This window comes from Rattus norvegicus, chromosome 2, assembly GCF_021556685.1.
Source record: "Rattus norvegicus strain SHRSP/BbbUtx chromosome 2, alternate assembly SHRSP_T2T, whole genome shotgun sequence".
Lineage (NCBI taxonomy): Eukaryota > Metazoa > Chordata > Mammalia > Rodentia > Muridae > Rattus > Rattus norvegicus.
The window spans coordinates 80,760,696-80,774,124 of record NC_141535.1 but is presented as its reverse complement, the minus strand read 5'-3'; the positions used below and the strand labels follow the sequence as shown (position 1 = coordinate 80,774,124).

The 13,429-nt window shown below is 41.8% G+C and overlaps 1 protein-coding gene across 1 annotated transcript in view; it reads right to left on the bottom strand.

Annotated features, from left to right (window-relative positions):
• Nucleotides 1–13,429, bottom strand: part of Dnah5 (dynein, axonemal, heavy chain 5) — a 283,019-nt gene that overhangs the window by 249,860 nt on the left and 19,730 nt on the right. Inside the window, 6 exon segments of the mRNA NM_001419569.1 lie at nucleotides 1,524–1,631; nucleotides 2,498–2,611; nucleotides 3,893–4,069; nucleotides 5,186–5,323; nucleotides 7,609–7,830; nucleotides 8,537–8,697. Coding sequence (NP_001406498.1) covers nucleotides 1,524–1,631; nucleotides 2,498–2,611; nucleotides 3,893–4,069; nucleotides 5,186–5,323; nucleotides 7,609–7,830; nucleotides 8,537–8,697 — 920 coding nt within the window.

The window sequence follows — 13,429 nt, the reverse complement described above, 5'->3', positions numbered from 1 at the left end:
CTGGTTACTTAGTGTAGTGAATGGCTCCTCACCAACGCCCCGTGGAGGAGGTAGGGATTGGTAGAAGTAGAGGAGGATTATACAGGATGGAGAAGTGAGTGGCCCAAAGCTATTATATGGGCATGGATCATCAAAGAACAGATTTTAAGGCAATCTGTGAAACCAGAGTTGAACACACCATGAAAGGTCAACCATGGAGTCCACAGATTTATACAAAAATGAAGATCTTAACCAACCAAAGGATTGGCTCCCCTGCCTAACAGCCACTAGGATTTCCTCTGCATGCCCCCTTCTCCAATGTCTACTCAATAGCTAACTGACACTATGTCAAGTACAGCCCGACTTGATAGATCATGTCACCATGACCTGCAGAGAAAATATCAGAAACGGGACATCAGAGAAACATGGATAAAGCTAATGTAGGAAGCCACTGATATTATGTTCATCCCTCCAAACTTTCAAAACAACCTTATGTATTGTTTGTAAATAAATCAAAATCATAATTAAATGTCTGTCCACCATTAAGGGATGGTACCAATCAGGTCAAGAAGTGAGAATAGGGCTAGAGAGACAGCTTAGCAATTAAGAACACTTCTTGTTCTTATAGGGGACTCAGGTTAGATTCCCAGCACTCACATGATGACTAAAAGCCATCTGGAACTCCAGGTCCAGGGGACCCAATAACTCCTTCTAGCATATTCAGACACCGCGCATGTGCACGGCACACAGACACCATACACGCAAGCAAAGCTTCCATGTGAATAAAATAAAAATAAATAAATCTTAAAAGTGAGGGTAAAAACAGAGCCATATGCTCGTGCCCGTTGGTTCCAGGACTGTATTGTATGTACTGTGTGTTGGAAGCTGGGTCAATATATAATGTCTTCCCTCCTTTACTACTTGAAAATGTCTGTTACAAAAGTTTCTGATCATTTGGTAGTCTCACAAGCAGGTACAAATAATTTACACAAAATATCAGTTAATCAGACAAATAGACTTTTGTGTCTCATTTACCCAGGGAATATACCCCTCTGACATAAAATACCTACAAGTCAGAGTATGGTCTTACAGTTGCAAACATCACTGTGGCTTGAGGCAGGATCATTCTAATTAGTCACAAAAATTCTTGTCTCTTCAACTGCGACGTATGGGGAATACAGCCATGAGCTACCATAACTGGCTTAGTAGCATTTTTTCATGATTAAAATTTGCACAATGGGAAATACTGGCAAGCTAAAAATCATACAGAAAAATTCTGAGAAGAATCTTAGCTTTTAATATATAAAAGAATGGAATATTTATTGTAGCGGTTACTTAGGAAACAAGGCTTTGTTTGCCAAAAACCCACCTGCCACATGGAATTACTTCTATATCCATAATACAGAATTTAATTCTATATCTATAAGTCCTTTTAAATATAAGGAGCACACATACTCCATTAAGCCAAGTTAATAGATTTTTTTATTATCCAGAAATCGGACATTGGCAGCTAGATGACCACAAACTCTCTCCTACACACTCACCTTTACAAACAAAGACGTAATCCTCTCGGAGGTGTTATAGTAGTGAGAAATGCTGTAGATCATCTTAATTGCATTTATAAGTGTAGGAATAGCATCTACCATAGTTACCTAGAAGAGATTCCAGAAGGTTTCAGTGGAAAATATCAAATTAAGCAAAATTCTGAGAGCCTAATCATTCTATTTTCATTAAAATAAAGTTTAAGATTAACAAAATATCTTCAATAGTACCTGACAGTTTACACATATATTTTATAAACAATATTTTTTTATTATTTGGGGTCATATGTGGTTAAGTCAAAATCTATTTCAGTACTAAAGGCTTGCTCTTCATGACAATTAGGTTATGCTAACTGTTGTTTTTATAATGCATATAAGCAGATATTTCCTAAAGCTAACAGACTCTTTTAGGATGTAAGCCAATAACTTTTCCCATAGTTCTTTGGGGTAAATTCTAGACTATCAGTTTCAACACTGAGTGGGAAATGTAATGCAATGCATTTTTCAAATATAACGTTTTCAAATATATAACATTCAAAATAAATGATGATGATGAAGAAACATGACAGATAAATGGATTATTAATACATACTAGATAGATAATAGATAGATAGATAGATAAATAGATAGATAGATAGATAGATAGATAGACAGATAGATGATAGAGGAATAGATGATTGAAAGATAGATAAGAGATAGATGATAGCTAGATGATATATAGATAGAAGATTGATAGATGATTAATAAATGATAGATAATTAATAGATGATAGATAGATAGATAGATAGATAGATAGATAGATAGATAGATAGATGCAGTCATAAGATATAAACAAAACTATGTGAATGTACTTTTGAGAACATGAGATTTCTGAGAACTTTACAGCAAACAGTCGCATTTGTCAACTAAAATTCAGCACTCCGTTATGCAGCAGAAAGGGTCACCAGTGGAGTAAAAGAGCAGAAACCTTGACTCACAGGGTCACTGCTGTACAGAGGGTCACAGCATTTCTCCAGTGTGTACAAATATTTGACATTGTCCTTTGCTTCATTGGCTGCATCAGTGACTCTAATGTCTGCATCCCGCCAAACCTAAGCACAACACAGAAGAACAAGGTTCACACACTTATCCCAGATGATTGCAAAATAAGAGATACTAAGCATCACTCCAATTCCCATCAGCATCTCTGCTTGCTTCCTGCCTCCTGCAATTAAAATAATGAATCTTAGAAGGATGTGGAAGAGCAAGTCAAAAAAATTAAATATTTAAGGACATTTATTTTGTGATTTCTCTTGTATATTCTATTCTAGCAGAGACTAGCATAGCCCTGTTAAAAAAAAAAATGACAGCAGCCTGCAGTGTGGCCACCAGACTAGCTTCCTGTCTCCTGCTGCTCTCCACATCCTCTCCATTCCAACCTGAGTTCTCCCTCCCACAACCCCCATCCTTGTGGCCCTATACCTGTGTCCATTTGATGACACACCAAGTATTTATTTTAACTACCAACTATCTGTTGGGACATTAAAATAGAAAGCTATCTACATAGTAAAGGGGATGTAGCATTCAGAATTGGCTTTATGCAAATCCTAATCGTAGTAATTCTGGACTATACTGTAGCACGATGTATAGAGTCTCTCTAAAACAGTGACTTGCTCCTAATGAATAGAGTAGTACAGAAGTAATGATGCTTTGCTCCCGGGTGTTAGTTTTCAATGTGCCTTCTAGACATGGTGCCCTCTCACACGTTCTGTACTTCTCTTTAAAGAAAGCCTGGTGCCCCACCCATGAGCTGCCCATGGAAGGGAGCATGTGATGAGAACTGAAGGATGCCTCTGACCAACAAAGAGCAGCCCTGTCAGCAGCAAACTTAGAAGCAAGCCTTCCCTGTGTGAACCTGCAAAGGAGCCAACAGCTTAGATGCAGCCTCCTAGGAACCTTGAGTCAGAAGATGCTGGCTCAGCTACACGGCAATTGCTGGTCTGAGGTAAAAATTCTGTTTTCAGCTCATGAGCTTTGGGGCTATGTGCTTTGCAGTATACAAGTAATACAAGAGGACTTAAGACTTCACAGTTGCTGCATCTGTATTGTCTGAATGTGTGCATGTGTTCTTGTCTAGTCGTGTGATCGCATTGTATCTCACTAATTGCAACGCTCACTAATAGTGCATGTGCGTGCAACAGCCAACAAATGTCTTTAACTCGAAGGCTGATTCCCAAAAGGCTGTACCCAAAGTTAGGTGACAGCTATTACCCAGTCCTAAAGATTTTCACACTGGTAAAATAACACCTTTCTGTTCCTCATTGCTCTGTGGAGTTGGGGACGGAGAACTCTCCTATTCACATACTTCAAATCGTGGCAAAATGGCTACGAACCTTCAGAAGCTTGGACTTTGCCGCGGCAAGCATCGCCAGCACGGCCTTCACATCGGGGCTTTTCAATTGATCTAAAAGGTAATTAAATTTGGAGAGCCTTTTTTTCCAGTGCTCCAACTCTGCTCGGGGCCCAACATCATCTGCTTCCTTCCGCAGCTGATTGTTCTCAGCGAGGATCTGTAGATGTGGAAGAAGAACAATTGTGTAAAAGCCCTGCATGAGCCCAAAAGAAAAAATAGAAACAAAGAAAGCACACTGTATGAACCATGTATCTTATTCAGTTCCGTGGCTCTAATGATGGACTTCGACTAACCCAACAGGCACCTTTATTTTTTCCAATTGACTTTCACTAACAATGACTTAGGTGATATCTTCGAATGAGCCCTGGATGCCATGAATGTATGCAGCTTCCTTGCCTGTTCTTTAAATGCATTACCTGAAGCAACACAGCCTCAAGAAACTCCATGCATGTACATATTGTTTGCACGAAAGAGTCACCTCCATTTAGACCTTTTCCAAAACTTTTGAAAGGTTTTTTTTTGTATATATATATATATATATATATATATATATATATATATATATATGTGTGTGTGTGTGTGTGTGTGTGTGTGTGTGTGTGTGTGTGTGTATGTATATATGTGTGTGTGTGTGTGTGTGTGTGTGTGTGTATGTATATATGTGTGTGTGTGTGTGTGTGTGTGGAGGGGGGGCATTGCAAGTTTATGCAGGTACCTTTAGAAGCCAGATTGGGGTGTTTGATACCCTGGAGCAGGAGTCCCAGATAGTTCTACATCGCTTGATGTGAATGCTAAAAACTGAACTCAAGACGTCTGCAAAAGCAGCAAATGCTCTTAGTCACTTAGAGCCCTCCATATACAAGCATATATATATATATATATATATATGTACATATATATAAACTATTAAATATGTATAAATTTATAGTTAAGTCTGAAGCTCTCAGTCAAAGGACACAATGAATTAGGGCCCTCTCCCATACTTCTACATAAGTTTCCTCAAGAAGAATCAGCAAAGTGTAGCCTTTTGGTCACTAAGCTCACAAAATCACCTATTTCTACATCCTCAGAGCCCTATTCTTCCTTAATAATGACCATAAATAAGTGACCTTCTTCCTCAATAACGACCATAAGTAAAAGCTACACTGAAGCTCCCTTCTTTATTAGATTTTGTGGTATGACAGGGGAACGGTGAGGATACCAGGAGAGAATTCCTCCATGAGTGTCTTTGGTGATGTGGCTTCTGAAATGACCACAGGCTTCTGGAAGTTACCTGTTCCATCTGTTTGATCCACACTCTCATGCAACACTCTGCTTTTTCCACAGTCTCCGGGTTACTAGCAAGAGCCAAGTAGTCCATGGGTTCCTTCAGAGACTTTAGTTCAACTATGTCACATTTTTGAAGGTTCACCTAATTAAAATTAAGATTACAATAGTAAGAAAAATGTTTTAAAATGCCTATATACACTTTTTTGGTCAATTTGGGTCTAGTTGGAGCTCAATAGAATCTTAACATCTTTACTAACTTGATCACTCAAAATGCTTATTGAAAGGGCAAGAGAGTCAACCTTAAGGAAATTAGCACAGAAGACGGAAGTGGGTAATTCTCAATCTATCACTGAACTCCTTCTTCAAACTAATGAGGGGGAAAGATTCCCGTGCCTTCATGGTTAGCATACTTCAATTGCAAATGCCTGGGTTCAGTTTAGAGGGCACTGACCCACAAATAGGCACACATGGCATATAAAATCACAATATGGCCCTCTCTGCTTCTACAAACACTTTTCCTTCTGGCGGAAGGGTTCCTTAAAACGTGTGCGCATCTCAGAACTCAGTGCTTGAATTTAATTCGGCTTTACCCTCAATAGAGATATGAGTCATAGCTCAGCAGGTTCAGCCATTGCTCTAATAGAACTGCCATTGCTATATGTCACTTACAAGACCTAACATGGAGTCTCGAAATTAAATAGAGCACCAATGAATGTTCAAGAGAGAAGGGCATGGGGGTTGGGGATTTAGCTCAGTGGTAGAGCGCTCCCCTAGCAAACGCAAGGCCCTGGGTTTGGTCCCCAGCTCCGGAAAAAGAGAGAGAGAGAGAGAGAGAGAGAGAGAGAGAGAGAGAGAGAGAGGCATGGAAGTGTGTGCAGGTACCTCCCACTACCAGGGTCTGCCATGGGAACACACGCACTGGAATTCCTCCTGAAGTCTGCTCATTGCCTTCCTCATGATTCACAATAAACCCTGTCAATGTTCATCTCTGATAGCCTCTGCTGCTGCTTTCCAAGTTCACTGGACAGTTTTACAGGCCTTTGGGTCCAAGCCAAGTTCTGCATCTCCCGAGTTCAACTAGTACGACTCAGAAATCTGATTCCACAACCACTTCCTTCCCCACCCTCAGTGCTCCCACACAGAGCTCTCACACACCTACTCGAGTAACATAAGCACCCAAGACAACCCTATGCTTCTGCTGCCACTGATTCAGCTTCAACAGGCCTTCCAGCACTCTGCCATGGTCCCACACACCTACTTAATTGTGCACACAACCAAGAAGGAAGGAACGCATACCCCCCCCCGTCTGAATAAAATTTGCTTGATGCCCCAACTTAGTATAGTTTCCAATAAAATTATTGAAACAAGCTCAGTATTCCCTGGAGTGGTGGGGAGCTGCCTTGTGTGGTTACCATAGGAACCACATCCTCCTATCACAAATACCTGACTTTGGCTGGACATCTTCACTTACTTATCTCTCTGTCTCTGTGCCCCTCTCTGTATCCGTCTATGTCTCTCTGTCTCTCTGTTTCTCTAGCTCTGTATATGTGTGTGTATCACACACACACACACACACACACACACACACATTCCAGATACACATGTGTGTACAACCACCAACTTCCTAAATCATTCATGAAATGTGCTTCACAAGTCATATAAAAGGAAAATCTCATATTTGCTAAGCTTATTACTAAAAACTGGTTTAGCCATAGGCTAAACTACCAGACTCAACACCCTCCAGGCATTTAATTTCTTTCTCCTTCTCCCGCCACTTCTGTATTTTCCATTCACCCCATCCTGCCCCTTCCTATTTAATACACGCACACAGCTACATACCCAGGACACACACATGCACACTATGCGCATATACACACAGACACACATCCATGTACACATCTGTAGGTCCAAAGCTCTTTTCATTAGGATATGCATCAATGGCACAAGTGTTCCATGCTCCATCTGACAAAGTGAGTAAAACCTTACATTACTACAAACCAGCAGCTTTCAACCTGTGGGTCACAAACTCTTTGGGGGGGGGGGGGTCAAACGACCCTTTTACAGGAGTTGTATATTAGATAGCCTGCATATCAGATGTTTACATTACAATTCCTAACAGTAGACAGTTGCAATTATGAAATATCAATTTAATAATTTTATGGTAGGGGGAATACTAAAGGACCAGAGCATTAGAAAGGTTGAGAACCACTGCTATAAACATTCTTATGTAACTCAAAAGCAATAAGCCATGCATACTGTGTTTAAATCAAGCCACAGTCACACCCTAAGAATATGCTAAACTTATCTACAAGCACTTTCAAGTCTTAAGACACAGTAGAACAAAGGCTGTATAAGAAAATCATCCCTCTCATATTTTGTGTTGCTGGGAATGCAACTGTTTTTAATGAGCCACTTGCTCCTCCTTACCTTTTCCTTCAGACTGTTCTGTGCACCTGACAAGATGCCCACAAAGCCTTCCAGAGAGCTCAGGAACTCCTGCTGAATGCTGGATGCATCCTGTAGTCCCTCCAGCTCACCCCAGCCATGGCTTGAGGCCCTGAGAGCTGGGATGAAGATGTCTGAGAGCAGACGCCTCACGCTGTTCAACAGGCCCCCATCTGCAGTGTCTAACGTGTTAAAGCTCACCTCCTGGAAAACAGTTTCATCGTAAAAATTAGCCTCGATCGCTGCATAACAATGAGGTCGCTGAACATGTTAATTAACCAGATAGTGAGTGGATCGTTTTTTTTTTAATACCTTGTTTGAAGGTCCAAATTATAACCCTCTAAATAAAAAATGAAATAAATTGGATTCTAGATGTTTACCGGTTGATTTTGCCATAAGAAAGTAATGAGGTCACGCAACCTTTAACAGACAGGGGACAGCTATATGGGTGTGGTTTGCTTCACAAAGAACATAAAGTTGTACACCCACTTTTAGAAATCTTGTCACTAAGTAAATTATTTGGTAGGAGAGTCTTTTGGAAAGAAGAGAGCTCGCTCTGTACACAGATACAATGTCGTGTGGATATTTTATTAGGAAATTGAATATCAACCCCTCATTATCAAAAGACAAGAAGCTCATATCTTAATTGACTGTCTTAAACCCTAAATAAAAATTAAATGGGGGGCCGTTCTTGCTACCTATTTATTTATTTATTTGTACATGTATCCAGGGGATTTAACTGAGAACCTTGCCTATGATAAGCAAGCACTCAGCCACTAAACTAAAGCCCCAGCCCCTGAAGGCAGCCTTAGATACTTTAAATAGCCTGTGCTATCTCCTCAAGGCAAGGTAGGGTAGATGTGACTAATGCACAAGGTTGGAGATCTGAGATAAATGGCTGCCGCCTTACCCGGTGGATGTTCTCAGCCGTGATGGCTTTGGATGGGTCAGCCCTGGTGAAGAACACGCATGCTCCCATAAGAGCAACATCCTTTCCTTCGGTCACGAACACCTTGGGCTTTTTCATCTTTCCAGAAGCAGGGTTCACCCCTCCTGAGGAGCCGAACTGCCCTACAGATACAAAACAATCTTAGTCTCTCGAACACTGCTTGTGGTGCACAGGGTTGCCACCTAGGATGAAGATTCCTTCTAGAAATTGCTATGGCTGACCTGCCGGTGTCCGTCAGGCAGACCCATCACTTGGATAATCTCTAGTCTCATCCTGAAAGAGATCTAAAAGAGTCTGCTGGGTTCTAGATCATGAGGGCAGTGAGAGAGACTGGGGTGGAGATAGGGTGGGAGGAAAAAAATCACTGATGGGCATACACCGTGTTCCAGAATCTCCCCTGGGCACCATACCTACACTACAAATGCTTACAACCCGGCGGCACCTGTGAGCTTTCCTATGCTGCCACGGATGGCAGAGGCAAGGCCAAAGCCAGCCTTACCTACAAACTCAGGACTCACTTCAGCGACACCATCATAACCCAGGCTGCGGGTTAGTTCTGTATATTGCTAGCATCAGGCCTGGGCAGAGAGGTAAGGTGACAAAGAAACTGATGTTCTTGCTCTAGGGTGAATTCTAGGGCTTTAACCTCCATTTGTTTCCTAACTGCATGACCTTACCTAATAATTTCCCATTTTATGTGTATGGGTGTGGGACCAGGGAGCCGTGGGACCTGGGGAAGCTGGCCTGGAGCAAGAGTCGGTTCCAGGTGTGTAGAAATCCTAGAAATTTCACCCTTAGATGGCCAGAAGGACAGGTAGCCAGGTTAAACTCCCCCTTCCCTTATAAAGCTATTCCCAGCAGCACCCACCAGGAATTCCTCCTTATGCAAATGAAGCATCCCTGACACCCTGGCCCCAGCCAATGATGTACACTTACCCTAATAGCCCCTAACCACCACCCAAAGGTTTAAATAGTCTTTGTTCCCCACATTAAACTGATCTGTCTCCCAAGAGTGTTCTCACCTCACCTGAGGTCTCTAAGCTCCAGCAGTCCTACCCCGCTTTACCTCTCAGGATCCACTAGTGGTGATCATGGGCCAATTGTGAATGGCATGTGGATGTTCTGCCTGCCTGTATGTTCCCACATGTGTGACTGGTGCCCGGAGAGGCAGAAGAGGTGTCAGATGATTGGATGTCACTTGTAGATGGCTATATATAGACACCACATGGACACATAGGGCTTGACCTGCACCCGCTGCGATAGCACCAAGTGTTCTTTACCTCAGCAGCTCCTCTCGAATTGTTTAAAAATAGGATAGGCTATTCTAACTTAACATGTTTTGTAGAATTCATGCAGGATAGTTTTTGTGATGATTAAAGGAGTTTGTGTATGTGAGCCACTTATAAAATTCTCTGAGCATATTTGCTCATCAAGCATTATCAGAAAAATCAGAAAGCTCATGTTTGTTGTCCAAGAGTGTTGTCTGCAGAGTGGCTCAGTTAGGTACAACAGAACATGCTCCGTCTTGTCCCTTTGTGCTCAAGTGCATGCTATGTCCTAAGTGAATCAAAGGTTCCGCTTACTGCCACTGAGAGAGAGGGTGGTGCTCAGGGAAGAATGTGAGCTAAGGCAGTGAAATGGCAATTGTAATTTGAGCCCTAAGCCATCTCTTCCTTCTAGGTGCTTCCTCCTAGGAATTTAGTGAAGGATCCCCAGAAAAGGGAAAGCCAAGTATTCAAATGAGGTGCACCTCTCATACCACACTCTCACTAGCAGATTGGAGACAAGACAAGGAATTTCAACCAAGGCTCTGAGATATGGGAGATGGCAGAAAACAAGAGTCTCAAGGAAAATCTGGGATGTGGGCAACAATGCGTAGGAAATGTGAAATCCTTCCACATTTGCTTCAAGTCAGAAAGGAGGCTGCCTCAGAACTGAGTCCTAGCTGCCTCAGAGCTAAGAGGCTTCCTGGGATGCTGAACTCCCAGTCAGTCCTAGAGCCAGAAAAGTCTCAGGCAAGGGAAGACAGCTGCCAACCTCAGTAAGGAGCAGGATTTCGATCCAACCTCCTGGAAAGATGGAGTTATTTATGCCTCCTGGACCTTAAGGAATGCAATGAGCTGGTGCTTGTTGCCAATAAATCCAGACCCAGCATACAACGTACAGAGAGGAGTGGGTCTGAGATGGGAGCTAACAGAATGCCCACTGGGGAGATGATGTAACTACTTCAATGGGGTAAGTACTTCCATTGAGTTAGGTGAAGAGATCTCTGAGAAGAGAACGTTCCATGCAACCACTTTCTATTGCCCAAGTTACTCTGGGAGGGCTGGAGAGATGGCTCAGCCGCTAAAAGCACTGACTGCTCTTCCAGAGGTCCTGAATTCAATTCCCAGCAACCACATCGTGGCTCATAACTATCTATAATGAGACCCGATGCCCTCCTCTGGTGTGTCTGAAGATAGCAACAGTGTCCTCACATGCATACAATAAATAAATCTTTAAAAAAAAGGAATTCTGGGAAGGTGCAAAGCAGAGGTAATTGCACAGAGGCTAGGCACGCTGAAACAGTGAGGCAGTTCTATAAGGACAATACATCCCTGTAGGCTATGCAGCCACTGCTCCATGGGGACCCACCATGGCCACAAGAGCTCATTGAGCTCAGCAGTAGCAGTCAAGTATAAACTTCCCTCTCACCCTTACCTCCTGCCTGTGCCTGGCCTCAGATCTGACACAGACACTAATGTACCTGGGCTGAGGTAGGAGGAGGGAGGAAGCAAAGGAGAATTGTGAGTTTCTTTCATGCTGCAAGTGGAGACCTTCAATAGCCCTGGACAAGGGTCAGAGGAAACAGAGATGAATGCAAAGAAGAGTGAGTTTACTTCTGGACAGCTCGTTTTGCTCAACTGGATACTCTCGTTGTTTTAATCAATATTGTGTTTTCAATTTGAAATGACCATAAGGTTTTTTTTCTTAAGAATGTCTAGAAAAGTCATCCAAGGGCTTGATTCTTACTCCAAGGTCAGAAGAACTATCCATGCCGAAAAGATTGAAAAAGAGAGTGAAAGAGAAACAAAAAGCCTTGTTTATATGTTGGGAAGCTATAAGCCCTTCTTGTTCCGTGCAATTTATATGAAACGGGCAATTTCACCCTGGGCATAGTTATGACAGAACATGCTTCCTGGTATAGCTCATGTTCTACAATGTGAGATGAAAATCTAATCTTCTATCTTTTGATTCTTTTTACTCAAAATGTAATGCACTTTCTGTGGAAAAAAATCAAATTTATAACTTAAGAAATGTCAGTCATCCAAGATTTTCACATGTATCTCTCTCTCTCTCTCTCTCTCTCTCTCTCTCTCTCTCTCTCTCTCTCTCTCAATCTCAATCTCTCTCTCTCAATCTCTGTCTGTCTGTCTCTCACTCTCACTCTGTGTGTGTGTTTATGGTTGTGTATAAATATGCATGCATGAGTGTTCACACATGTGTGAACACATATGCACACAGTCAAAGGTTGACATTGAGTGTCTTTTTGTTTTTCATTAATTAATCTGTTTCCTTTATAGAGCTTCCCCTCCCTCCTCTCTGCCCAGGTTTTCTGTCTTTGGATCCCTTTCCCTTTACTGGGCTTCCTTGTCTAGACTCAACAGAAGAAGATTTGCCCAGTCCTATTACAACTTGATGTGCCCAGGCAAATTGATATCCATGGGAGGTCTCCCCTTCTCTGAGAAGAAAGAACATAGAGTGACTTTATTAATTAATTGCTGTTATGTTCTTTAAGTCAAGCTCTCTCACTGAATCTAGAGCTCACCAGTTGCCTAGGCCAGTCAGCCAATGAGCTCCAGAAATCTTCCTGTTTCTTCCCCCCCAGTGGTGAAATTATGGGCTTCAGGGTGTTTTAACAAGAGTTCTAAAAATAAAAACTCAGGTCCCCATGCTTGTGTGGGAAGCACTTTACCAATCAAAGCATCTACCCCAGCTCCATCCACCAACAATTCTCTGGGAAACAAAGAATGTTCATGCTACCTGACAAAATCAATAACTATTTCCAATTTTTAAAGGTCTTTAGGGGTGAATATAATACTATAAGCATAATATACTTAGTAATATCTCTACTTTGGACTTAAAATGATATTGATCTAATTAAAAACATAATGAGATAAAAACATAATGAGATACAGAAGCTGAATTTATATACTTACAATATTTTCTTAAGTGTAAGTATTAAATCCATCATTCAACATTACACATTTTGATAAAAACCCACAGTAAATAAACATAATGTGGTATTTAACTGACAGAAGTTGATGCTACATTTATTGACAAGCATGTTATTCCTCTGTTCAAAACCCAATACCTACTGGAACTTCTAGAACATGGTTACACAGAAGGAACTAGCACAAAAGAAAACTAAGTCTCAAAACAAGATCTGTCCGATTGTCCCCAGCCCCGTTCCCCATTGTCATTAAGGCAAATCAAAAGGAACACAAAGCAATTCGAACATCTAGGATAACTACCATTCTCCATCCCCTAACCTGAAGGAGAAAATGGGCATCTTTCCACAGTTACACACACACACACACACACACACACACACACACACACACACACACACACTTTATATGCACACCATACATACACACTACAAAGACATTACATACATATACCTTGTGATGGTGTGTAATGCTTGGCCCAAAGACTGGCACTATTAGGAAGTGTGGCCTTGTTGGAGTAAATGTGTCACTGTGAGCATGGGCTTAGGATCCTCACCCTAGCTGCCCGGAAGTCAGTCTTCCACTAGCAGCCTTCAGATAAAGATGTAGAACTCTCAACTCCTCCTGCACCGTGCCTGCCTGG